At 34.6% G+C, this 26,558-nt stretch overlaps 1 protein-coding gene across 1 annotated transcript; it reads left to right on the forward strand.

Annotated features, from left to right (window-relative positions):
- The first annotated feature begins 17,302 nt into the window (after window positions 1-17,302).
- LOC110895142 (U6 snRNA-associated Sm-like protein LSm6) lies at window positions 17,303-26,333 on the forward strand. The gene is made up of 3 exons (XM_022142420.2): window positions 17,303-17,548; window positions 25,789-25,902; window positions 25,980-26,333. The coding sequence occupies exons 1-3, from the start codon at window positions 17,425-17,427 to the stop codon at window positions 26,024-26,026; spliced, it is 285 nt and encodes a 94-aa protein (XP_021998112.1). The 5' UTR covers window positions 17,303-17,424; the 3' UTR covers window positions 26,027-26,333.
- Window positions 26,334-26,558: the final 225 nt, after the last annotated feature.

Genomic DNA, 26,558 nt, shown 5'->3' on the forward strand with positions numbered 1-26,558 from the left:
GTTACAGATAGAGGAAGAGAGAGAATGGGTATAAGTTCAACAACCTTTTTCAATAACCCGAGGTCTCTTTTTATAACTCTCTTTGGATCTAGAAACAAGTTAGGGATTTAAATTCAAATTGGTAATTACCCTCAAAAATAATATTTTATTTGAATTCCATGATTATCTCTATAATTATAAATTATTCTATTTATCAAATTAATAATTATTAAATAATATTATTATTTATTAACAATTAATTAATAATACCATAGAATTTATTTATTTACAAATAAACCTTTTAACTTGAATAACTATTCAACTACTAACTTGTTCTCAAGTTGACATTTTTCGTGTCAAAATATTTAACTTTGTACTCTTTAAATATTTTCTTTTGTCAGTTGCCCTAAGTGTAACTTTTAGGATCGTACCTTATTAGTAATTTTGATTATTGGTATTTAGACATACGAATCCAACACATTATATGGGAAGTCAAATATATGAACACATGAACATTATGCAACTAGTAAGTCATCCGCAAAGAGTTACAACCCTTCTAATAGCAAACAACATTGAATTAGGCATGTTCATTACATGTAGTCATGAGTGTGTCTCTGAAATTTAACATGTACTCGTCTTCAATCAATTTAGTTGTATATTTTATGCCATTCGACCCATTTGAGATGGCCAAAACAAGAAGAATGCCTCGCAAAATAAAGTATATTGTAGCATGTAAAACACCGAAGATATATTACATTCACATCACTCTGCTTTCCTCACTTGGTTACTCCAAAACGTTTTTTGGATATCAAACCAACCTTCCTAAAAGGTACTTTACATGCGGTGAATTATTCAATGACCATAACATATGTTTCTTGTCTCTGAACAATGTGAAACTCTTTAAAGTAAGACCTGCCTCCATTAGAATGAGTGGTTAAACTAGATGTTATGAACGAACCATGAGCATTGAATGATTGTGTAATTCAGAAGACCTAAGATATGATTTTAGTAACTTTCATGTCTAAATCGTCACTATATATGTTCAGAATTGTTTCTCATGCAGATACTCACTGACACAAATATATGCGCTTAAATAGCATATCATACATTCACATATTTCAGTTTTGATTTTAAACATCACACCCTAGAATATTTGTCGACGCATGCCTATTACAAAACCAAAAACAAATGACATATTTCATAATTCGAAGTTATATATAGTTGGAGTTATTATTTAGTCGCTTTATCGTTGGTATAAGTGAGTCTTTGACTTGATCAAAATTGAACGTCTTAGAATTAAGCTCAAGAATCAATATGTGAAATTTAGGTTTTGCTTATCACAAATTTAGTAGGCTGTACTTGTTCTTATTATTCTTTAGATTATGTATATTGTAGTTGCATTAGCTTTTAAAGAATGGAATATTATCATGATCAAACCTAGAACCACATGTTAGTTGTAGGCTCACAACTAAACACGAATCCGGTTACCCTTGTTGGACACACACATAGATGATAAACATAAACATAAACCGAATGATATTTATTATAACTTTAGATGGTACGTTCGGTAGATATTCGTGACATAAAAGACTTAAAACTTACGAACAACATGAAAGATGGAATCCAAACGGGAAGTGTTGGAAGTTTACCTTTTGAGGATGCCAATGGATGTGACATCAAAAATCATTATTTCTAAAAATAGTAACATTTTCAAACAGTAGGTGGAACTATGTTTTGTTCTGTTTTTCCTTTGGAGTTAACATGTGAAAAAAGTGAGACTTTAATTACGATTGCGACTTCACTTGGGTGGATGTGGGGCTCGTGACCCTTTCCCCTTAAACCATGTAAAATATTTACAACTTTTAGTGGTTGTTTTTGTTTGGAATTTGTTAGGTAATAGCTATTTATGATCTTTTATTTTCAAATATAAAGTTCCTTGTAGTTAATTATGAATTAATAATACTATATTTTGCAAATCTTAACTCACTCTCACACCACTTTCAATTTTTTTTTTTTAATTTTCTATTGTTATTATTATTACAATTACCTTTTTATATAATAATAATGTTTTTCATATATAACTTTTAGTATACAATCTTTCATAAAGTTTTGAGTATGTCGTTATAAGTTGTTTATCTTTAATTACGTAACAATATAATTCCTTTTTAATATCGAGTTGTGAATGCAAATGCAAATGTATAAATTATCGAAACATAAACGTACACATCATCATAGTTGCTTTATTGTTTTTTCTTTTTTGTATAGTGACGTCGTTATCCTTTTCGCCATCCTTATAATAATATAATATAACGTCTTACAAAATTCCAAATATATTGTTGCAACGTATTTATTTTTATCTATGTTTAGATATGAAGTGAACCCATATCATCCGAACAACAACAGTACTAGTATTCTTTTATAGTTTTCTGCCTAGCAGAGTATTTTTTTTCTTTTGTTATTGTAAGTGATGCACTTACGTAAGGACGTTAACTTTTTCCGAGGTTTAACACGTCACAATACGTTCAAATTTAATACTAGTTTTTAGATTTAACCATGAATTTTCAATATTTTTAGCAAATAACTTTGTCGGTGACTTTCTGGTGCATTTGCAGCCCCATGACCTTCCAAAGTAGAGGTCATGGGTTCGAGTCTTCGTCTGGAACAAAAATGCTCTAGTTTGAGCCAGGGTTTTACCACAGTGGGATTTTGGGCGACGGGTTTCCTCTGGAGTGGTGGCAGACCGGGTCACCAACGTCGTTTTCGTTCGCGAGCACGGGTAGCCTTTTGTCATTGGGTTTACCTGGATGATCGGGCTTTTGTTAAATGTTAAAAAAAAACTATTGAAACTTAAATATTATTTTATATAACTTTTTCATAGTCATTAAATCGAATGACGTAAAAGAAACAATCATAAAACTTGATTAATATTTAGTATTATTCTTCTTCAAATTTCCTTTTACTTCAGGTTAAACTTGAATGATTTACATTTTACATTGTTATGATAGTATTAGAACTAGAGGGGTTTTATAGTTAAACAACTTCAAAAGTATGAAAGGGTAAAGAAAAAAAATATTTCAATATTCTCTTGTTTTTTATACGAGCAAAAAATCAAATATTTAAAGTTTCCAACGTTTATTTTACATCTTTCCTAAATCTGAAGATAGCAATAATGAAATTCGATTATTGTGTATAATCTTTAAAACTTTATATTATATTCGTTAATCATATTATATTCACTAATCATAGTCAAATTAAATAAACAAATCATCTAGAACTATCGAAAAAAGTAACATGCTGTTTTTGTCGGCTTATTATTTATTTTGTCCGTTAGTAGCAAACTGCTTATTATTTATTAACAAATTTGATTAAAATATAAGAAAAAAATACACAAAAAGGCTATCTATTTTTATTAATATTGAGTGGGAAATTCGAGTCAAAGGGGTACTGGTAGTTGCTGATAGGAAAAGCAGAAAGAAGCAATAATTCGAGTCATTTGCCGACACCTCTTTCTCTCGCTTATTTTGGACCCCAAGGCCACAAAAGCCCCATCAAAATGTTATTATAGATGCTTTTTAAAAGGTAGTATAGTATAGTGTAGTATAATATAATATAATATAATATAATATAATATAATATAATATAATATAATATAATATAATATAATATAATATAATATAATATAATATAATATAATATAATAATTATTCCAAACTTACTCTTCAATTTTTTATATATCATACAAAACATATAAATGCAATTTATCATTGTTATCACAATGTTAATGTGTGTTCCTTAATGATATTTCGGTCTTTAAAAAGTAATTCAATTCTAAGTTTAAATGATATGAAAATGATTTGTGTAGTTAGTTGTGATGTAAAAAGTTAGAAAGTTAAACCTTTAAAAAAAAAATTATTGTTACTAAACATTACTTATGAGCCAGTAGTAACTAGTAACTATATATTATATATATATCTTAGAGAGAAAGGAACATTGGTGGCATAGCCATCGACAAAAACATAAAAATGCCCCTAAACTTTCTAACTTGATTAAAAAAGACCTTAAACATTCAATGAAAAGTTACATATTAGAACTAAGACGACTTGGTTTTTTGACGAAAAGTTTAGACGGACTCTAATTTTGAGTACACGCTTTGCACAACACACGTATTGTTCATATATATTAATTTCTAACATTTGGACGAATAGTATCTAAGTTGTCATCTTGTGTATTTTGTTTTGTTTTTTTTTATATAAGTATATTAAACTTTAGGGTTTTCGAATTTTGTATCAAACTTTTGGTTTTTTATAATTTCAGCCACAAGAGTTACATGAGTTTTGTTTTTTTTTTTTTTTTTTTTTTTTACAGTTTAAGGTTTAAATATTGATATTGTTGAAACCGGTATCATTATTTGTTTTCATGGTTTCCGATTAGCCGCACCATTAACCCCCAGGGGCACGGTTACAATTTTACGCCCTACTCCGCAATGCATAGGCCTAACACTAGTTAAAGGATTAAAAGATCACATGAAATAAATTCGTCATATCATCAAATAATTTATAAAGTTTAAGGACTCAATCAACAAACGAAACATATGATATTATTTTTTGGAATATTTATAATTTGACATCTTTACCTAGTAACACATTATCATATACATGAGCGCCATGTATAATTCAAAGTTAAAATTTGAAATATAACAGTTTCAAGACGTGAGGGTTTGTTTATAACATATAAAACTGTTTAGAAGTACATATGTGATGTGAATTTAAGATAACTGGACTTTTTACTTGATATTAGAGTATAAAACTGTTTAGAAGTACATATGTGATGTGAATTTAAAATAATTGTAGTTTAGAAGTACAATAGACTGCTATGGTAGTTTAGGCAGTTTAAAAGATAAGTACACATGTAAAAGTATAGTTTTTGTCTTTTTAGTGAAGAACAAAATGTTACGATTAACAAAACTCGTAACGAAGAACAAAATGTTACGTTTAACAAAAATTGTAACTAAACTTAAATAATAGATAGTAATAGTTTTCTCAGAAAAGTTATATCTAGTATTGAAAATTCAATGACTAATTTTAATATTCAAATTACCACAAATTAATTCCGATACGCAAATTCCCTGTTTTCAAGACAAAATTCCAGCTTAAAGATTTGAAAATAAGAACATGATGATGCGAACACAGATGCCATTGAACCTATAAATCGATTGAAATGTTGCCTATATGCGATTCATTTAAGAATTCAAAAGACTGAAGTTGATGATGAAAACATGCGATGGTGAATAATTATCCAAATTTCTATATAATTTACAATTTAACTATTGTAAAAAACAATAAGATAAAAATCTATCGTCTTAACATTTGTTATAATCCAAGCAAACGTATAATTTATAACTAAATCAGTTACTAGCAAACCTTATTTTATATCTGAATTCTCCAACTTTGATTTATTTACTCAAATCGTTACATAAATTAAGCAACACGTTTACTAATATCAATTTAACTAATACATTTTTTTAAAATAATTATTTATTAAGTGTGAGACTAATTAACTAATTTACTTACAATTTATTATTTTACATTTTTTTAGTTGGTTTGTAACAAGTTTATTTTAAAAACCTGTGGGCCTGTGGTGGAGCTAGAAACAAGTTGGGCTTACTTCTAATAGTTTGGCTACATTAGTGAACAACATACTCGGGAGGCCCATGATCAACGTTACCCATCCCTCAATCTAACAAGTGAAAAATAAAAACAGAAAGTCGGTATGTGGTTCGAAACCCATAACATCGGTACCCTTTTGGGTAGCGACGCAGTTTTTTACCCGTTTACCAACTGTCTCGATGTAAATTCATAACACAATTCTAAATAAATATAATTGTATACATAAAAAAAAAATCTCATGTGAGGTGGCTCGAATATTTAAAGAGCAAAAATAATGGTGAAGCTTGGGGCGATCATCTTTATTTCAACCGTAATTTCTTAGCTTTTAATTTCTCGAGTTTTCGGACAGAGTTGCTATATACTCAGTGTTCAATTAATTTGCGTTTAAACAAATTGAATATCAATAGGGGATTCAAGGCTTAACTTATTCAATTGTTAAGTTTGACAATGACGACAAAGAATCAAGGTATCTAGAAGGGTTTTCTTTTCACTAAAACTTACTCCAACTCTAATACATGCGATTGTATGTATTTTAGAACTCGTATACAAAAAATGCATGTAATCATATTCTCACGTGTTGTCCTCTAATCCTCGTTGTTGAATCGATTATCAACACCTTCACCAACACATCACACCTCGTGAATATATGCAAAGTTAATTCAAATACTGGAGTTTCTTAATGTAAAACTAGTTTAACACCCCTCCAGTGGACGGGTTACGTTGATATAGTATACAGTAACAACATGAATGAACCTATGACACACGACTCACCCGAAGACCACCGTGCATATCTCCAACATATTCTTCCTCTTCTAAAAAACCTGCGTGACAAAAGATGTTAGTCTGCATTACAAAGTGTACAATTACTATAGCGTTTGAAACCTCCTAAATGGTTTATCTTTTTACGTGTCAACAGATTAAGCAGGGCTGAATTTTGACATGAATTGAAAAGAAAGTTAAGTTAGATATTCATAGTTATTACATATATATTTGCAACTACATGCCTGCCAATCTCCCATATAACCATCAATAATACCGTCTCGTATAATCCGTGTGTTGTGTGAAGTTGGGGCTAAGTGGGTTTGGATGACGAACCTAGTTTCAACTTCCAACCTCTTTTTCATTCAGGATTTTTTTTTTGTTTCTTTGAAACAGGATCACCTACCAACCCATTTAACATGTTACATAGTTGGGTTACAAAAGTCATGTTAGGGTCAACAGGGTTGTGATCGAGTTGGATTATATGAACCTGCAAGTCCGCAAACCATCAAGGTTCAGTTAATATGAGTAGTTAAACAGCAAGATTACTTACAGGAGTTCCAAAAATATATTAAGTTTAATACATAAAGTTAGGGGTGTTATTGGGTATTTTAATCGGAATCAGGTCGGATTAGTCGGGTTTTGATGGTGCAACACTTCAACCGGATACCTGTTGGTTCAGGCCCTAGTTACGCACACGAAAACACACACTATAGAACAAATTATCTGATGTTTATTTCTCATGATTAAAACAAACCACTACAAGGGTTGGTGAAAATAATAAACTAAGTTGCCCTATTTATAATTGAAACATAAAACAAATGTCAAATATGGTTGAACACCTCATCCGCACCCCTTGAAAATATGGTTGAACACCTCATCCGCACCCTCAGCAAATAATTTATGGGTCCGCCACTGTAAATAACCCATTAGTTGTTTTGTTACTAACTGAATGTGTCGTTCGATCGTTTCAAGAAGATTTAAGAGCTTTACTGGAAAAAAACACACTTGCATTCCCAAAATGTAAGTAAAATAATTTATTAAATGATTTTAAAAGAAAAGAGAAGAGGTATCTTGAGCAACATAGTGGCGAGCAACCTGTGTCAGAAGGAATACTTCGAGACATACCCCTTTTGAACGACTTGATTCGCATCTTCCTCAAATTCTTCATTAGCTACTAGCACCTGACTCAAAGAAACATATTCACCTTTATTGCTTCCTACTCCTAACCCAAACCTTCTCCTCTCTTTGTGTTTATGTTTAATTTCATCATACCAAATCTTACAACCACCATACATGTAAGCAAATCATTAATCAAACATTGGAAATGGTCATCAAAGTAAGCATCTTGTATAGCCAACAATTTGGTAAAAAACATAAAAAGATAAAGATAAATTAAGAAAATAATAAACAAATTTCAACAGAAAAAACATAAAAGACAGATGACAGAAAAGATACTATTTTATTTAATCTATATAAGAAGATAGATTGATTTAATAACCTCGCTGGTAGAAGCAAAAAGGAATTATAGAGGTAATCTTCATCCATCGATTTGTGAAGATCACCAATCCAGATCGCTATGTTCTATCATCCACCGGATCCTGTTGAGCCACCGCCATCGGGGGAGGCGGCTGGCGATGGGGTTATACAACATGTAGTGTGGTGGTGCTGGCATTAGCTGGTGCTTTATCAACATCGTCGCCGCAAAAAAACGGCATCGCCGCAACAAACCAAGTCAATGTGAAATCAAACTTGAATGAAGAATCGGCACAATCCACACATAATTAGTGATGGATTCGAATGAATTACCAGATTGTGGTCCATGCCGCTACTGAAGTTTTTCCTTTGGTGTATATGCGTGAATGTGGATTTGAACGAAATCCCTCCTTTGTTCAAATCGAAGTTTGATTTGGCACTAATATTTGAAATCTAAAGTTTAATTTTGAACAAATTACCATGAAGATACATGGACGGTTCACAGTCGTATCGTTGGAGAGTCTGTGCACATGATCGTCTGGTGGGTTTCAGATGTTAGAGAAGAAAGATGAGTAATCAGTGTGTTTGAGTGATATTTTAATAAGCATATATAGAGAACCCCAAAAACCACTTCCAGAGGATTATACGGACACAGAGGGGAGAGTGGGGAGTTATTTGGTGATTTGCTAAAAATGAAGCTAACCGGTGATAACCGCTCAAAAAATAGTTAATTTGAAGAGTTTAAAGGCTCAAATTTAATATTCGCAAGATCTAAGGGTTGTAATTGATTTCAAGAGCAGATAGATTTAAATGGCCAACTGCTCTCACAAAAAGAAAAAAAAACTGTCAAATTCTTAAGTATTGTCTAGTTATTATGGCTGAGATTTAATCTTAATCTTAGAATTAACCATCTTCAACCGACGGTCCAGATCAATACCCAAAACGGTTGAAGGTTACATTTTAGACGGTTGAGATGTAGAGATAGTGGGCAACAAAAGGTGGAGGTAACCACCAGCTGCAAAAATCGACCATAACCTCCTTGAAACGCCACAAGAGCGGTTATTTTTGTGAGTTTAAACGGTCGAGATTTAATCTCAGAATGATCCGACGGTGGAGATGGATTTGAAAGGTTGGTTAGACTTAATGGGTTCCATATATATATATATATATATATATATATATATATATATATATATAGGGTAGGGTTCTAGAGTGAACAATGGTTTATTTGTGAACTGAGTGAACAAATCTGATCCATTGGATTAGTAGATGATGAGAAAAAATAGTAATGGCATTCCTGTAATTATTATATCAAATTTTCGTATTAATTGATTTGAGTAGGGGTATTAGAGTAAATCTCTATCAAAATAAACATTGGAACCTGGGAATTGAAGAGGCATATCATATCTTTGAAATTTTTGATCCCTTAATCATCGCACCTTCGATTTTTAGAACCAAATTTCTTCTCTCTTTCATTTAATTCCATCAGCGATTAGTAGCTCCCACCGTCGATTGATAAGGTTTGCTATATATTGACTCATTCATTCACTGGAATAATAACAAAATTCCTTCTCTCTTTCTATCTCTCTCTCTATAAAGAGTAACTCGACTACGATTCTAATGCCGATGAATATCATCCTTCTACCGTGTTTCTACTTCTGGTGGCTAATCAAGGTATATAATAATGCATATAATGGTTTCTTCTTGCTCTGTTTTGTGTCCGATTGTGTATAGATTTCGCTGTTTTTCCCCTTTTTAATTCATTTAAAATCTAGGGTTTGTAGTTCATAGTTTGTTTAAAAAAAACTTAAATTGTTCAATATAGTGTGTATAAGTTGCTGGATTTTGGTGCAAATATTTTTCGATTTTGTTTTGTATTTTTGGTGTAATAGTGCAGTTCTTAAACTTATATCATATCGTCGTTGAGTATTATTGAACCGTGTAAGCTTGATTTTGAGTGTACCTGTGTAATCCCAGACATTAACTGGGTTTTTTTATGTATTTGTGATGGTTTATACACATGTGTATTTGCGTCGTACACATGTGTACATAATGCTGTATACAGGGGTATGTACTGTTGTATACAAGTGTACGTAGTGTTGTACACAAGTGTACATACTGTTGTACATCTGTGTACGTACTGTTATACACTAGTGTGTCTCTTGGTACACGAAGGTAAAAGATGTTGTACATCTGTGTATATGCAGGAAAATGGTGTTTGAAACTGAAGTTGGAATCGGGTTGCTGCATTTGTATACGAAAAATCTACAACCTAGTATGCTTATTGGTCCAGCGATTGTCAATTGTTTTGCTTCTATGCTAAATTATGAGGAGGTTAAGAGAACGTGATGACCACAACTCTGCCTTTTCTGCCATACAGATTGCTTTCTGAGTATTAGGTTAAATACATTTCGTTATACAAGTGAATGAATATTTCGCACACATATGTCGGTTTTGGGTAACATGTAATGTAGGAGGAATATGTGTTATGTAACACTGGCTATGATGAAGTAAAGCGAAGTGGACGCTACTACAGAAAAAAATATGTTATGCGGCTAGGGACATCAAAGGCAAACAAGCATAATGATAGAATAATGGCTGGAGCAGAAGAATATGATAAGGCTAAGAAGTGTTTTGTTACCTAGATTTATTTTTCTATTTTGGTACATGAAACTGGTTTTGAAAATGCTGGTTTTTTGGTTTAGAAGTTGTTAGACTTTTGTTTATCTTGCTGGTACTTTGTTTTAGAGGATGTTATTTTTTTGATTATCTGGTTGCGTATTTATTTAACTAAATGTTCTGTTTTGGTTAAGTATCTTTTTGTATATGTATTGTTTGTGTACTTTATTGTTGGAGATGTTGGCTTGTATAAGACACGACATGTTAAAACCCTCATCCTACATATGGTTATCACTCAATCCTATGTTTATGTATTCATACAAAATTTGGTGTTTTGGACAAGGTGTAATATTACGTAAGTGGCTATACAGTATAAATGTGATTAATTAATAGTCTAACCATTATAGAAAACACATGATATGAGTACTAAAATGAAAAAAAAAACATCTGAATTAAATAAATGCATATTTTTAAAGAAGAAGGATATTGTCGATTGAAAATGAGAATTTGGATGCCAACTTTTTTTTTGAATCTTGAATTCAAATATATGATCACATGCTATAGATCGCAAGATTGTAGGGCAGTTACATGGAAACCTATATTCTAAATCACATTCAAATTTAGATTAAAATTAAATTCTTAATTAAGTTTAAATGGTAATGACAATCCTACCCTTATATTTTTTTAAACTAGATCAAGGGCCAAGATGAGTTCACTCTGTTCACAAACAAGGATGTTGTTCACTCATGATCCTAACCCTATATATATATATATATATATATATATATATATATATATATATATATATAGGGTAGGGCTAGATAGAAAACCATATATATATAAAAAACCCGAGAAAACCCAAGCTCCCGACATTTTTTTTTTTGAAAAAAATAACACATGTAATATACATGTTTTTAAGACTTTTGGGCCAAAAAAATCAAAAAAGCGCCGAAGGGATATTTTTAAAAAAAAAAACAAGTTTCAGCAATTTTCAGCGAAATTATGTCTTTTTTGCTTAACACGTGTTAGGAGCTGAAATTTGTTTATTTTTTTTAAAAAAATCCCTTCGGCGCTTTTTTGTTTTTTTTGGCCCAAAACACTCTAAAACATGTATATTACATGTGTAATTTTTTTCAAAAAAAAAAAATGTCGGGAGGTTGGGTAAAAATGGCTTCCCATTTGGGTTTCCAGAGTTTTCTAAGAATTTTAGGGTTTTTTATCTAGCATTATCCTATATATATATATATATATATATATAATTTAAGAATATTGATTAATGATGATCATACTTGTGTGAGCTCTTGGTGCTCGTGTGGATGGATAAGAGTTAAAGGTTGATTTATTTGGTCATTAATTTTGGTTGTGACGACGGTTAGACAGTCTCCATGATCAATGGCACTATAACAGGCCATCGTGGACGTGTGGGGCTTTGCTTCAGTTAGGAGGGGATTTTACATTTATATGTTTTCATTCTGTTAAATCTTACTTTTCTTTCTGTTTCAAATATAGTTATTATATAGATTCAATATTGCACTAAAATTACTTAACTATTCTATACACTTCCATTTCCATTATATATATATATATATATATGGAACCCATTAAGTCTAACCAACTTTTGGGATAATCCTAGCCATCTAAACTCATCAACTTTTGATCTTGACCCTTTAAACTCAAAAAAACAACTGAAAAAGTGGCAGTTTTTAGCAGTTCAGCCCCTCTCTCCTAAATTCCTAAAAGTAAGGCTAAATTCCTGCTATTGGCTTGCAGTTTGCAGCGGTTTGCAACTCCCACGTTCTGCTTCTACACTCTCTTTATATCTCACTTTGCAATCCCCAGGAACTCCTCATAGATAAGCCTACACAACCACCTATGCTGTAAGACAATCATCGCACAACCACCATAACGACGGAAATGGACCGGCAACCGGGACACCACCACTCCGACAACGGCCGCATCAGCGACGAACTTCTGGCACTTGATTGTAACCTCGCCTCTCTCTGCGATCATACTCAATCGGAAGGTTCTAATCACGGATCGTTCTCGGATGTAATCTTGAAGGCTATGGGCGCTAGGTATCATCTTCGCCGTTTGATTCACTCTTGCAGCTTGTATTATCACGTCTACTGAGTCGGTGGCTTTATTATCAACTATTGGCGGGGTAAAATCCGGAGGGCTTGTGGTGGAAATTGATAGTTTCTACCATAGAAGCAACCATGATTTTGAAGCCATGGTTTTATCCGGCCACCGTCTCAGGTCGTCTCCCTGTACAGGAAACAGGGAAGCCTCTGTTGGTGAAGATGTGGGACTACGGGTGGCGATGGTGTTGTTCCCAGTAAAACACAATCCTGGTCCGGTGAACCTAGGGTTCCGCCGTGACATCATACAACGGCGGTGATGGAGTTTGAGTAACCAAAAACGATGGTTAAAGGATTCAAGGGAGATGAAGACGATCCAACATGTTTTTCGCAAGCCTCTTTTGTTTTGCATGTCTTTATTTGAACCCCGAACCCGCAGTCATTTTTATATTTAGGTCAAATTGATCATTTATATCTCCATGTTTCTACTAATTTCTTTCAGGTTAGTGTTTGAGTTGTAGAAAAATGGGGCATGTTCGAGAAATTGGCCGAGCCAAGGCTCAATTTCTTAAACCCTTACGCCGGTCAATATCTCACCAGCATTCTTGAATGGAATTGATGATTAAAATTCATTTTTCTTACTTAAATCCTCAATGGTTATGTCATGTAAATTTACAAAATTAATATTCTCTTGATAAATGTTGTCAGGTAAGAGTTATGGAGGTTGGATTTTTTTAGATTCTTTACAACACTCATAAGGTTATAATTCCTAATCACATTTGCTCTTTGTGTTTTTTTTTCTTATAATTCCTAATCACATTTGCTCTTTGTGTTTTTTTTTTTTGAAGTTTGTTCAAGTATCCCCTCACATGTTTAAACCATAACAGGCTCCATGGAATCCGATTAGCAGAAAACGCCTCTTATGGGATTTCCCAGCATGTATGTATGGGCGTCAAGGGATGTGTCAATTGCATCCCAACGCTTTAATTTTTTTTAATCAAAATTTGAGTAACGAGTTTTTCTTATTTTTATTTTGTGTGGAAATAGTAGTTTAAAGAAATGGGTGGGAGGAGCAGGCCTGTTGATGGGTGGAATTTATTCTAGGGGATCCACTGAGGTGATTTATAAGTCAATCTAAGGAATTGCCTGCTCAAATAATATGTCAACGAAGTCAACAAAGTTGAGTCTTCTAGATACTTGGTTGGGTAATGTGATTTTGTTGACATTTGAATCATAAGTTATTGATAATTATAGTTCTTAAAGCAGACTCTTTTTTCTGTTAAAGGTTGTGGCGATGCTCGATGTGGTGGGTTCTGGCCAGGTTTTCGAACGGTTGTGGGTGTAGCGGTTGCCGGATTTTGAAGGGGGAAGGAGCAATGGTGAATGTGGTGGGTTTTGGCCGGGATTTCAGATGGTGGTGGACCATGGGTAATAGGCTTAGTTGGGCTAGCTGGTGGTAGGAAGTGATTCAATGGAAAAGCATTTGGAAAAATCTTTTTCAGGTGAGTGGTTTTATAACTGGGTTCATATAGTTTTTGTCACAAAGAATAATATTTTATTTTCATCATGCAGGTCAGTGAGAAGCGTCACCAGCGTCAACTGTATTTCAAGAAGTGAAAAATGCGTATCGAGCATCAACTGATATCAGTTTGTTTTCAAGCTCATTGCCTATCATTCTACATGAAAAATGTGTGATAAATCTCTTACATCAATCCATTTTATTTTTATTTTTTATATAACATAATTTCGTTTTAATATAATAAACAACTTCTTGAAGGTTTGATACTGTGATACCAGAACCACCAATGTTCAGACTTGAGTTCCCTCCTCAAGGTTTGACCTCCTTCATGTTTAAGTTTCAACTCAACTTTTAACTTATCTGGTGATGGCGGTAAAGGAATCACTTATTTGTAGACATCTAAACAAACTCTCCGAAGAAGGGAAAAGCTAGGTCTAATTGACGCTATTGTGCCTCCTCAAGAACTGCTAAAAGTTTCTAGACAATGGGCGTTAAACATTGCGGAAAAACGTAAGTCTGGTAGCCATTCAGCTTACTTCAACTTACTGTAGACTTCATACCGAGTTTACCTCGTATGCACTCTCCTACATCACCTAATTATATGAAATTTAGTTATGTAAATATAAAAAATTTTGCTACTTACATTTTTTATTCTTGGTTTAGAGGAAACTGAGAGGATACATAAGTCTGGAAGGCATGTGTGTGAATCAGAAAATGAACCAGGAGTGTCGTGCTTCGAATGACGAGGAACTGAAGGACTAGGGTTGGCACTTTCAAGAGCTTTTGGTGACTTCTTTGTTATTTCTGAGCCAGATATGATACAAACAACCATAATGAAACGTGATCGTTTTGTCACTTTTGTGACTGATAGGGGTATAATCTTAACTTCTACATCATACATGCCATGGTGATATAGCTTGTGAACCTAATGTTCATTGCTTTGTACCATTTTGGCTCTTATTTAAATAGAACATGTTTTTGTTTACAGTTCAATATATACATATATATGTCATGCTCTTAATATGCCCGTTATTGTTAGGAAAGCTTAAGACTGTTTCGACAAGATCTAGACTGTAACCAGAACTTTAAAAGTGGGCGATTAAGTGATGCATCATTTATCATTAAATCATTGATAGGTTTTTATGCATAATACACATGTGAATATAAACCCCTTTTAATGAAAATTCCACACATTTTGGGCTCTACCACTCGATCATCAACTTCTAATTTTTGATTGATTTGTGGTTGTTTCTATCTTTAATTCGAAGGTTTCGTTCTTCCCTACTTTTTATAATGGCCTTCTGACCCGCATCTATATTTCTCAAAACCTTTTCTGACCGTCACCTTATCCAGCCTGTTTTGCATGCTACAGTTTCAACAAACAACTTAACACCTTAAGTTATTCTTTTTGGTATTTATCAAAACGATTATTTTGGTAAATATATTTTGTAAAATGAAACCTTATGTGGGTGCAGAGGGATTAGGCTTTAGACCACACGGTGTAGAGGGGCTTGAAGGAAGAGTGTGGAGCGGCACGTGGCAGCCACGTTAGCATGGTGGCATGGAGAAAAAAGTACGGATGGTAAAGTGGTGTGAAAGAGGATAAAAAATAAAAAATAAAAATAAACATCACCCAATAAAAAAAAACCTAAACTACACCCACCAATCAAGAGTCTCCACCTCACCCACACATTTGCCCCCACGCCGGTGGAAATCCTCAAGCGCTACCCACAGTGCCGCCTTCCATGCCATACACGGGGTGGTGTTCCCGACGTGAAGGTCTTCCACGCCCACGCCCACACCGTATGGTCTTAGGGTTAACGGGTTATCAAATCGTGGGTATTGGGCTTAAAACTGGGGGGCTTGGTTGTTGCAATTTGGATCTTGCCGCGTACTGGGTTTGTTTTCTATCATCATGTGGGTTCATTTTTGGTTATATGGGTTGTATGACCCAGATTCAAATATTTTGAATAAACACATGATGTGGGTGATATAACGTAGAGTTGTATAAATTGTGAAGACAAATGGGACTCTAGAAACTGATATCTTATCTAACTGTTGTAGTGATGATGCTGAGATTTAGAAGACTGTTGATCAAGAAATCTTTGAATTATTAAATAAAAACAATTGAATGGAAATACAATTGAAGGAAATGCAAGAAAGATATTTTAGCAATAAGCCTAAAGTTAGCAGAGGTGGGTGGTGAAAGACAACAACTTATAATGACCTTATAATCTACATCATAGGAAATACGTAAATTCAAGTTAGTTGTGTTCATAGGTTCATTCATGTTGTTACTATATAATACATTAACGTAACCCATCCAACGGACGGGTATTAAACTAGTTTTTATTGTGATGATATAGTCAGCGTCATCGCCTCGAAGGAAAGTGAAATAAAACAAGTGTTTTAGTCCCCTATTTTCCTGAGGATAAATTCTAAAGAAAAACATATTATATGTAGGTGATTTTGCCTTTTAAGATTGTTGACATTAGGATGTATGATATATAATTACGTATACACCGATATAATATATAAATCATAGGATAAAGATCAAATACAAATAAACTTAACGTACTAAACATACAAACTGAAGGAAAAGATAAAAAAGCACGGTGTCATTTTTATAATTATGAGTAACTATCAAAATTCCTCTTGTGGAGTAATTTTGATCTTTTGTAGAGTAATTTTGTAAAATTACTCTGCATCAAAATTACTTTTACAAGTGAATCAAAATTACCTTGCAAATTTATCAAAAAACTGTAGAGTAATTTTGATCTTTTGTAGAGTAATTTTGGTCTTGTAGGGTAATTATCAAAATTTCAACTAACCCCCAAAAAACTGTAGAGTAATTTTGTAAAATGATTCTGTAGAATAATTTTGTGAGCATTTAGTTATGGAGTTTAGTTTTATGATTTAGTTTTTAGCTTTTAGGTTGGGGTAGGTTTTTTTTTTTTGGAGGGGGGGGGGGGGATGGGGGGGGGTTAGATAACTTTCCCCTAGGATTTAAAGCAACTTTTTTTTTTTTTACGAAGAGTGTCCTAATTTTTTTATCTGCTTTGATATTTTAGTTTTTAATCTTTATTTTATAGTTTTTATCATGTTCTCAATCAAGAGGTTTTTGGTTAAATCTTACATATCGTGTAATATTAATCCTAAATTAAAAAATAATTGACTCAAAAGAAATAATTGCCTCCAGGTTGATATTGTCGGTCAGTCGTCACAAAACCTCAAAATTTATTACACCCCTTCAAAACCCTAAATCGGTTCTGGTCGTTCGTCAGTCACTCTTTTTCTCTCTTGGACTGTAAATTCAAACTGATTAAAAATGAGTGGGACAGTAGCAGCTGCAGAGAAAGGTTCATCCACAACCAAAACCCCATCCGATTTTCTCAAATCCATTCGAGGCAGACCTGTTGTTGTCAAATTGAATTCTGGCGTCGATTACAGAGGTTCGTCAACTTATTATTTTTCCCTCTCTTCGCCTGTAATTTCGATTATTAAGCTCTAAACGTTGTGTATCTAATTGAATATTTGTATATTAACATTGTTAATTGGTTGCAATTTGAAGCATGCTAGACACTTGCTTGTTTTTAACTTGTTTAGGGTTGGTTTAATTCACAATTGACATTGTTATCAACTGTGTGAAACTGTTTTAGGCTCTCCGCCGCGGGTTCAGAGCATTTTCCGGTCAAAAATGATTAAAAAAAGTCCCTTAACAAGGCTGGAATCAACCTAAACTAGCCCTAATAAAACATGTCTGAAACTCCTAAAATGGTATTCTATACTCTGCGTCTAGCTTTAAAAAAACCTTCGCTTTTTAAGCTCGTGGCGCCTAGGCTTCGGGCTAGGCCTATGCGCCTTGAAAACATAGGTATATTGTTAAGCAGAGTTTTGAGTGTTTAGATAGTAACAAATTGCTTATGAATTATGATTATGTGTGTTTGGATAAGCAGTGTAAGAGATGGTCTTTTGAACTCCTTATCTAATTCTTGAATGTGTTATACGTAAATAAGCACAATTGCCAAACACTCGGCCAACTTTTTGTCTGATGATTGTGTTTGTTATACCATAAGCATATCCAAACGCTGTCTTCTGCGTTGCGTTTGGTTATAGCTGCTTGTTTCAAAAAGCATAAGCTGTTATCAAAGGCCCCATCCAAACACCATGTCAGTTGTGTAGCCTGGCGTATGATAAGATTCTTTGGTTATATGCAATACTTTCATGGCAAGGGCCGCTAAACCATTACGGGGGCTCAAAGTAAAGTAAAAATTCAGGGCCCTTTTGCAATCATCTAATGAACTAATAAGCAGAAGTTAGCGGTAAATTAGCAAAGCCATTTAGTAAATCACTAAAAAGCGGAAATCTACATACGTAAAGCTGATGTGAATAATGATTAGGTTATGTGCATTCAGTAAATGTGAACCCTAATACTTTATTATATCCCTAATGTTAGGTGTTGGCTGTTCTCTTTTCTAAACACACCGAAATATTTATATGACCATATTACAGACCTACTTGAGAACATAGTTATTAAAGCGAACGCCCAGGCGCGCCTAGGCGCAAATAAGGCCCCGGCCTAACAAATCTCCCTGAGTGCGCCTCACGCCTTTAATCTTCAGGTTAGTTCATGTATGCCAATAATGTTATTAGAGCGAACGCCCAGGCGTGCCTAGGCGCAAATAAGGCCCCGGGCCCAACAAATTGCCCTAAGTGTGCCTCGCGCCTTTAATAACTATGCTTGAGAAACAATATATATGTGCGACTTGTCATATGCCTAAAATAAACTAACCATAACCTGTTACAAGTTCTTTAATGCCAAGTTTGCATATGTAATTTACTGGTACACTGAAACGTTTAAAATTTACTAATTTCTAGTTCTTGGAACGATTATAATTGATAATTATGCAGTTGGATAACGGAACTATAAAAGACTGCATTACAAAGCGTAATTCAAAATAAACATGCCACCACTTTCACATTCAAGCACACATCAAGAAGTAACAAAAGTCGATAAACTGGAAGATAAAAACATAAAATTGCGTGTGCGCTGAAACAGTTATAACATACAAATCAACTTAAAATAATACCAGTTAAAATGGTGTCTTGCATTACTTTGTTTTTAACATTAAGGATAAATTACACTTTTCGTCCTTTATGTTTGTACTAGTTTACAATGGATGCCCTTTAACTTTAATAATTACAGTCACGGTCCTTTTTTTGTAAAACTCGTTACACTCTAAGTCCTTTAGCATTAACCAGGTTAAAATTTTAAGTTAAATGTGGCATGTGCATTGCACATGAGGGTATTATAGTCTTTTCCTATTCTAATTCAATAAAACAAAAAACAAAAATAAAAACTTTTAAAAGACCTTCACCCATCCCTCTCTTCAGTTCTCCCCACTCCTCTCTTTCTCTCTCTAACACCCACCACCGCCACCATCAGCCACCCACCACCACTCTCTCCCCCCTCTCTCTCTACCCCTCCCCTTATTCACCTCTGTTTGTTCGACCTCCACCGCACATGGTGGTGGTTTGGTGTTAAGATTTTCTGTTAAGAGAGAAATCAGGGAAAAGATTATACAGCTCAACAATGGTCGTTACCCTTTCATTAACGAACTATATAGACTGTTACAACAAACAACCAACTAGTTACAACTAACCCCCTAAAGAATAGAACAATTACAAAACTAACCCTGAACTTCTCACTTACAAACAATCACTTATCAATACTTTCCCCATTTAATAAAGTCTTGACCTCAAGACTCAATCAGCAAGACTCAATCAGCAAAAGCAGGAAATCTCAGCTTAAACTCTTGATAATCCTCCCAGGTAGCTTCAGATGGTGATAATCCCTGCCAATGAACTAATACTTGGTAAGACCCCTTGTATCCTTTCTTAACCCATCTCTTCTCATGTATAACAGCAGGTTGTAAATGAAATCTAGGCTCTTTAGGTAAAGGAATAACATGAATAGGAGGACCATTAGCTTTTTTTAATAGTGACACATGAAATGTATGATGAATGAGCACGTCATTTGGTAGATCCAACTTGTATGCTACTGTCCCAATACGTTCCAAAACGAGAAATGGGCCATAATACTTCGGTGAAAGCTTAGAATGCTTAGTGTATCTGAGAGTAGCTTGACAATAGGGATGAATCTTAACATAAACCCATGTTCCAACTTCAAAGTTCCTTTCTGATCTATGTTTATCAGCCATCTGCTTCATTCTGTTCTTAGCATTATCCAAAGATTGTTTAAGTGCTTTAATCATATCTTCTCTATCTCTGCACAAATCATCAACTGCTGCAACTCTTGCATCCTTAGGAATGTAAGGAATAAAGATAGGCGGAGGAAAACCATAAAGGGCTTCAAAAGGACTCATCTTTATGGTAGAATGGTAGCTGGAATTGTACCACCATTCAGTAAGTGGCAACCATTTACTCTACTCTTTAGGTTTGTCCATAGTCATGCACCTTAGATAGGCTTCTAAACACCGATTTACTACTTCAGTCTGACCATCTGATTGAGGATGGTAGGCTGTAGACATTGCCAAGGTAACTCCGTGCAGTCTAGTGAACTCCTTCCAAAAATTGCTCATAAAGATAGGGTCTCTATCAGAGACAATAGTCTCTGGCCACCCATGTAGCTTAAAGATCTGGTCCAAAAATACCTGTGCCACAGTGGCGGCCGTGAAAGGATGTGACAGTGGTATAAAATGGGCAAATTTCGTTAACCTGTCCACTACAACAAGTATGGTATCTTTTCCATCAGAGTTTGGTAAACCTCCTACAAAATCCATAGAAATGTCTGAGAAAATATAAGAAGGTGTAGCTAGTGGCTGGAGTAAACCAGGCTGTGCTGCAGTTTCATGCTTAGCTCTTTGGCAGATCTCACATTCCCTAATGAATTGTCTGACATCTCTTGTTATTCCCTTCCAAGTAAAGAATTGTTTTGCTCTTTGTAGAGTCACATGAACTCCTGAGTGGCCAGAACCAGAAGTAGCATGGCACAAATGTATTATATCCTTCCTTAAAGTGTTATGTTTTCCCACCAACAGTTTGTTTTTCTTGGTCAGATACTGCCCATTCCAAGAACAGTTTTTAATCACCTTTCCTGCTATTAACTGAATTATCATTTGTTGTAAAGCTTCATCATTTCTCCAAGTTGTTTTAATTCTTTCCAATAAGCTGGGATCAAAAGTAGACAAGGCAATAGGTAGTAGTGTAGGACCCTCTACTCTGGACAAAGCATCTGCCACCAAGTTATCACTCCCCTTTTTGTACACTATCTCATAATCAAACCCCATCATTTTGGACAACCATACATGTTGAAGAGGTGTGTTAATCTTCTGATCAATCAAATACTTGAGGCTCTTTTGATCTGTTCTTATTATAAACTTACCCATGGATAGGTAATGTCTCCAGTGTTGAATTGCAAACATTATGGCCAATAGTTCTTTTTCATAGACAGACAAAGCTTGCTGTTTAGGAGAAAGAGCTTTACTAATGTATGCTATTGGATGACCATTTTGCATAATCACTGCACCAATGCCCCTGGAAGAAGCATCTGTTTCAAGAATGAATGGCAGTGATAGATTTGGTAAAGCTAAAACGGGAGGAGAACTTAGAGCTTTCTTCAATTCTTCAAAAGCTGATGTAGCTTGAGAATTCCATTCAAAGGCATCTTTTTTTAGTAACTCAGTTAAAGGTTTAGCCAATATACCAAAGGACTTGATAAATCTCCTGTAGTACCCTGCAAGACCTAGGAATCCCCTTAGTTGTTTAACATTCATTGGTTGAGGCCAATTTTGTATTGCTTCCACCTTCTTAGGATCTGTTGCCACCCCATCTTTAGAGATTAAATGCCCAAGGTATTCCACAGTACCACCCCCAAAACTGCATTTAGACCTTTTAGCAAACAGATGATGTTCTCTAAACAGATTCAAGGTTAGCTTGAGATGGCTTACATGTTCTTCCAATGTCTTGCTATAGATGAGAATATCATCAAAGAATACCAAAATAAATTTCCTCAAAAATTGCTGAAAGATGGAGTTCATCAGTGATTGAAAGGTTGCTGGTGCATTTGTGAGCCCAAAGGGCATCACAAGGAACTCATATAATCCTTGGTGAGTTCTAAAAGCTGTTTTCTGGATGTCATCATTGTTCATTCTCACTTGATGGTAACCTGATCTCAGGTCTAGCTTAGAAAAGATAGTGGCCCCTTGTAACTCATCAAATAATTCTTCAACTAATGGAATAGGGAACCTGTTTTTCACTGTGGCATTATTAAGTTTTCTATAATCAATACATAACCTCCAGCTCCCATCCTTTTTCTTGACTAAAACAACAGGTGAAGCAAAAGGACTGGCACTATTTCTTATAACCCCTGCATTCAACATTTCTTGAACAGTTTGCTCAATGATATCTTTTTGCATAGCCTGGTATCTATAGGGCTTCTCATTAACAATAACTCCTTCCTTTTGTAATACAATCTTATGATCACAGTCTCTATTAGGTGGTAGTCCTTTAGGTTCCTGGAAAATATCGTCATACTGTTGTAACAGATTCTCAATGACCTCATTAGTATTTCCATTCAACACCTTAGTTGAGTGTTGAAAATGATCTTGTTCACTACTCACTTGCAAACTCAATAGCTGGCTATTAACTAACACTTCATTTTGACCCAATAAGGACTGCAACTTCTCACTTGAACAAAGAGTAATTCCATTGCTTGCATACCCTTTAAGCTCATGACACACGACTCCCCTACTTGATACTTCATTGTAAGATCTTTAAAATTCCAGGATATGTCCCCCAAAGTTAACAACCACTGCACTCCCAATACCATATCATAATTATGTAACGGTAATACCAGTGCATCAGTTTTATACCATAAACCCTGCATCGCCCACTGGAAATCAGGACAAATCTTAAGGCAGTCTAATGCCTTCCCATTAGCTACAGCAACTTTCATACCCTCAATTAGTTTCATAGGACATTTCAACTTATTAGCTTATTTTTCATCTAAAAAATTGTGAGTAGAGCCTGAGTCTATCAAGATATGTAACTGTCTAGTGCCAATGGTTCCTATGATTCTCATAGTTGAGTATGATGGAATACCAGTGATGGCATGAATTGAGATTTGAGGCTCAGTCCATTGTTTCTCACTGCTTCCCATCTCATGAACATTTTGGGCATCAACATTCATGAACTCCGATTCTTCCTCATCACTCTCATCGTCCAACTCTAAGATAAAGATTTGTTTATTCTTACAACGATGGGCTGGGGTGTACTTCTCATTACACCCAAAACACTCCCCTTTGGCTCTTTTTTCTTCTATCTCTTTTCTTGATAATGTTTTGAAATTCCCATTGTTTAACAATTTCTTATTGTTAGGAGGGTTTGGTAGTAATGGTAAGTGTCCAGTGTTGAAGGGAGGTTTATTGACAGAAGTGGAAGGTTTGTTAAAACTGGAAGTGTTATACCTGTTATGACCAAATGATAAACCTAGGGACTTGTTTGTAGAATCTTGAATTCGAGCCAGGTGATATGCTTGCTTCATTGAAGTGGGTTGAAACATTTTTACCGGACCCCCAATTTCTGGTTTCAGTGCCATTAAGAAGATACTGACTGCATAAGGTTCAGGAATTGTAACTTTTAACAAATAAGAATCAAACAAAGCACAAAAATCTTCCAATGAACCCTTTTGTGTGATTGAAGTCAAGGCACCCATAGCATCTTCAAACAAAATTGTAGAAAATCTGGAAACAATAGCTTCTGAATACTCTTTCCAAGAAACTTCAGAGATTGGAATTGCTTTGGACTTCATGAACGACTGGTGCCATTTGACAGCGTTTCCTTCTAAATGAATTGCAGCATAGCGAACTTTGCAATTCTCAGGTGTATCATCAATTGAGAAGAAATGTTCGCATCTGTAAATCCAGTCATCAACCTCACTTCCATCGAATTTGGGAAAATCAATTTTTCCAATTCGATGTAAACGTCCTGTTCTTGAAGAATCTGAACCATCATTATCATAGTTCTTGTTTACTACAACTGTTCCTCCATTCAATTTTGCAATTTCTTCGGTTAATTTTGTCAAAATCGAGTTGATATTGGCAAAATTCTGATCATTCTTCTGCAATTGAGCATCTACTCTCAATAGTGTGACTGCATGCTCTTCAATCGTCTTCTTCATTGCATTCTCGTTCTCCGATTCAGCACGATTTCTGGTCGTCATCGTTGGTACGCCGGTGAATTGATTGAATTTCGTTGAATTTGAGTGAATTAGGGTAGGAGAATGGTAAGAACAGCCGAGAATCGACTGCTCTGATACCAATGTTAAGAGAGAAATCAGGGAAACGATTATACAGCTCAACAATGGTCGTTACCCTTTCATTAACGAACTATATAGACTGTTACAACAAACAACCAACTAGTTACAACTAACCCCCTAAAGAATAGAACAATTACAAAACTAACCCTGAACTTCTCACTTACAAACAATCACTTATCATTTTCCGATGGAAACCCTAGATCCGGGCCGACACTGCCGCCAGAAAAGCCAACGCCAACCCAGAGACGATCGTCCCCACCCCACACGATTGTATTCATTACCCCATTTTTCGTATTCATCTCCGGTTTGAAAGAGGTGTTCTTGATAGAGACCGTTTGAAAGAGATTAGAGGGATGATTTGGTGAAGTTCTTAGATCGAAGTGCGGAGTTCTAGGAGAATAGTTGCTGGATGTTTGTAAACATGAGCTGGGATGTGGATTCTTTGAGTTAGTGTGTTGGATGCGAGAAGGTGAAGATGAAGAATAGGGGTTTCAGTTTCTGAACTGTCACGATGATCTGTAGGTAATTTTAGTACATTCTTTAATAATCACTTTTGTTGGCACTAGCAGGAATAATATCATAATCCGAAGCAGATGCAGGTTACCCAGTAGGATATATGGCTACATTATTTTTAATTTAACTTATGTTGGAATTTGAAAATAATAAACAAAAGAACTGAAGAAGCTAAAAATACCTCTTTTTCTAAAATATATCCACCAGATACAAAGAACCCATTTCATATTCATCTTCATGGTTTTAGTGTATTTGACTTTCAGAAACAGCTGGGTTGCAGATCTGCAAAGGGTTAGGGGCGGTGGTGTGGCCGGAGTGGTGGTGGTGGAGCCAGGATGAGGTGGTGGTGGCAAGTTGTGGTGTTTAGGGTTAGGAAATTGGAAAGATAAATGTATATGTATTTTTTTTTGTTTTATTTATTAAACAATTAAATAAAAACATGAATTGACCAAAATATAAGTGAATAAACCTAACTGAAAATTTTAATCTGGTTAGTACTAAAGGACGTATTGTGTAACGGGTTTTGCAAATAAAGGATTGTGACTGTAATTATTGAACTTAAAGGCTATCTGTTGCAATCCGGTACAAACATAAAGGACGAAAAGTGTAATTTATCCTAACATTAACCTACACTGAAGCCAACAGAAAAGGCATGCGAACACTCCAAGCCCGTAGGTTGAAACCGACAAAATAACGTTCAAATGAACTAAAACCATAGGAAGTTACTTATAGCTTGCTTGTCAAACATAAAACACAAAAGGCACATTGTCAACCATGTTTCCCGTTTCACATTTCTGGCACCAACCAGTACTAAACAAGCATTTGTTAACCATTGCACAGGTATTTTGGCCTGTTTGGATGGTTACATGAATATCGCAATGGAGCAGACCGAAGAATACGTTAATGGACAACTGAAAAACAAATACGGTGATGCATTTATCCGAGGAAACAATGGTATGTTTTTTCTGCTTAAGTAATTTCCTTTACCATATGTTAAACGTTGTCAGCAACTTTAGTATCTTGTTTTGCAGTTCTTTACATCAGTACATCAAAGAGAACGGTTGCAGAAGACGAGTAGCTTCTATGTTTCACCAGAAATCATCTCATGTTTATTGCTATTTTCTTAATCACCTATATACATTGATGTAATGATTTTTTTAAGTATTTTGTAGCATTGTTGAAACAAAACTAATTATCTGAATCATGGATAACCTGTTAATAGAGGCGTGGTATGCGACAGATAAAAAGTATCACTGTAGAGGCCAAAACTTGATGCATCGGGTCAGATAGAGTGAAGTTATTGAACTCGAATTTCACCTCCATGTATATTTGTGTCAAATACATGGACTTTAATCCTGGCAAATCTAAGATAATGTATTTTGCAAGTGTCCCATGCAGTTCATTTATCTAATTTGGTTGCAAATGAGTTGTAAAAGGGTTCAATGCTTCATTATAGGTTAACTTGTTATATTTAAATGGGTAGACAATGACATATCAATTTGTATAACTTAGTAGAAAATAAACACAAGAAGACATGGTCATCAGACATAACAACACAAAGGCGTATTGTTTTTGTACTGTGTTTTGGGTCTTAACAGTTCTATAAAATT

The sequence above is a fragment of the Helianthus annuus genome, chromosome 12 (genome assembly GCF_002127325.2).
Source record: "Helianthus annuus cultivar XRQ/B chromosome 12, HanXRQr2.0-SUNRISE, whole genome shotgun sequence".
NCBI classification, from domain to species: domain Eukaryota; kingdom Viridiplantae; phylum Streptophyta; class Magnoliopsida; order Asterales; family Asteraceae; genus Helianthus; species Helianthus annuus.

What these genes read in the sequence shown, in the direction of transcription:
- LOC110895142 (XM_022142420.2), top strand. Translation starts at nt 17,425, where the DNA reads ATGAGTGGGACAGTAGCAGCTGCAGAGAAAGGTTCATCCACAACCAAA. An exon ending in TTCTGGCGTCGATTACAGAG is followed by an intron (nt 17,549 to 25,788) that starts GTTCGTCAACTT and finishes ACCATTGCACAG; the next exon opens with GTATTTTGGCCTGTTTGGAT. An exon ending in ATTTATCCGAGGAAACAATG is followed by an intron (nt 25,903 to 25,979) that starts GTATGTTTTTTC and finishes CTTGTTTTGCAG; the next exon opens with TTCTTTACATCAGTACATCA.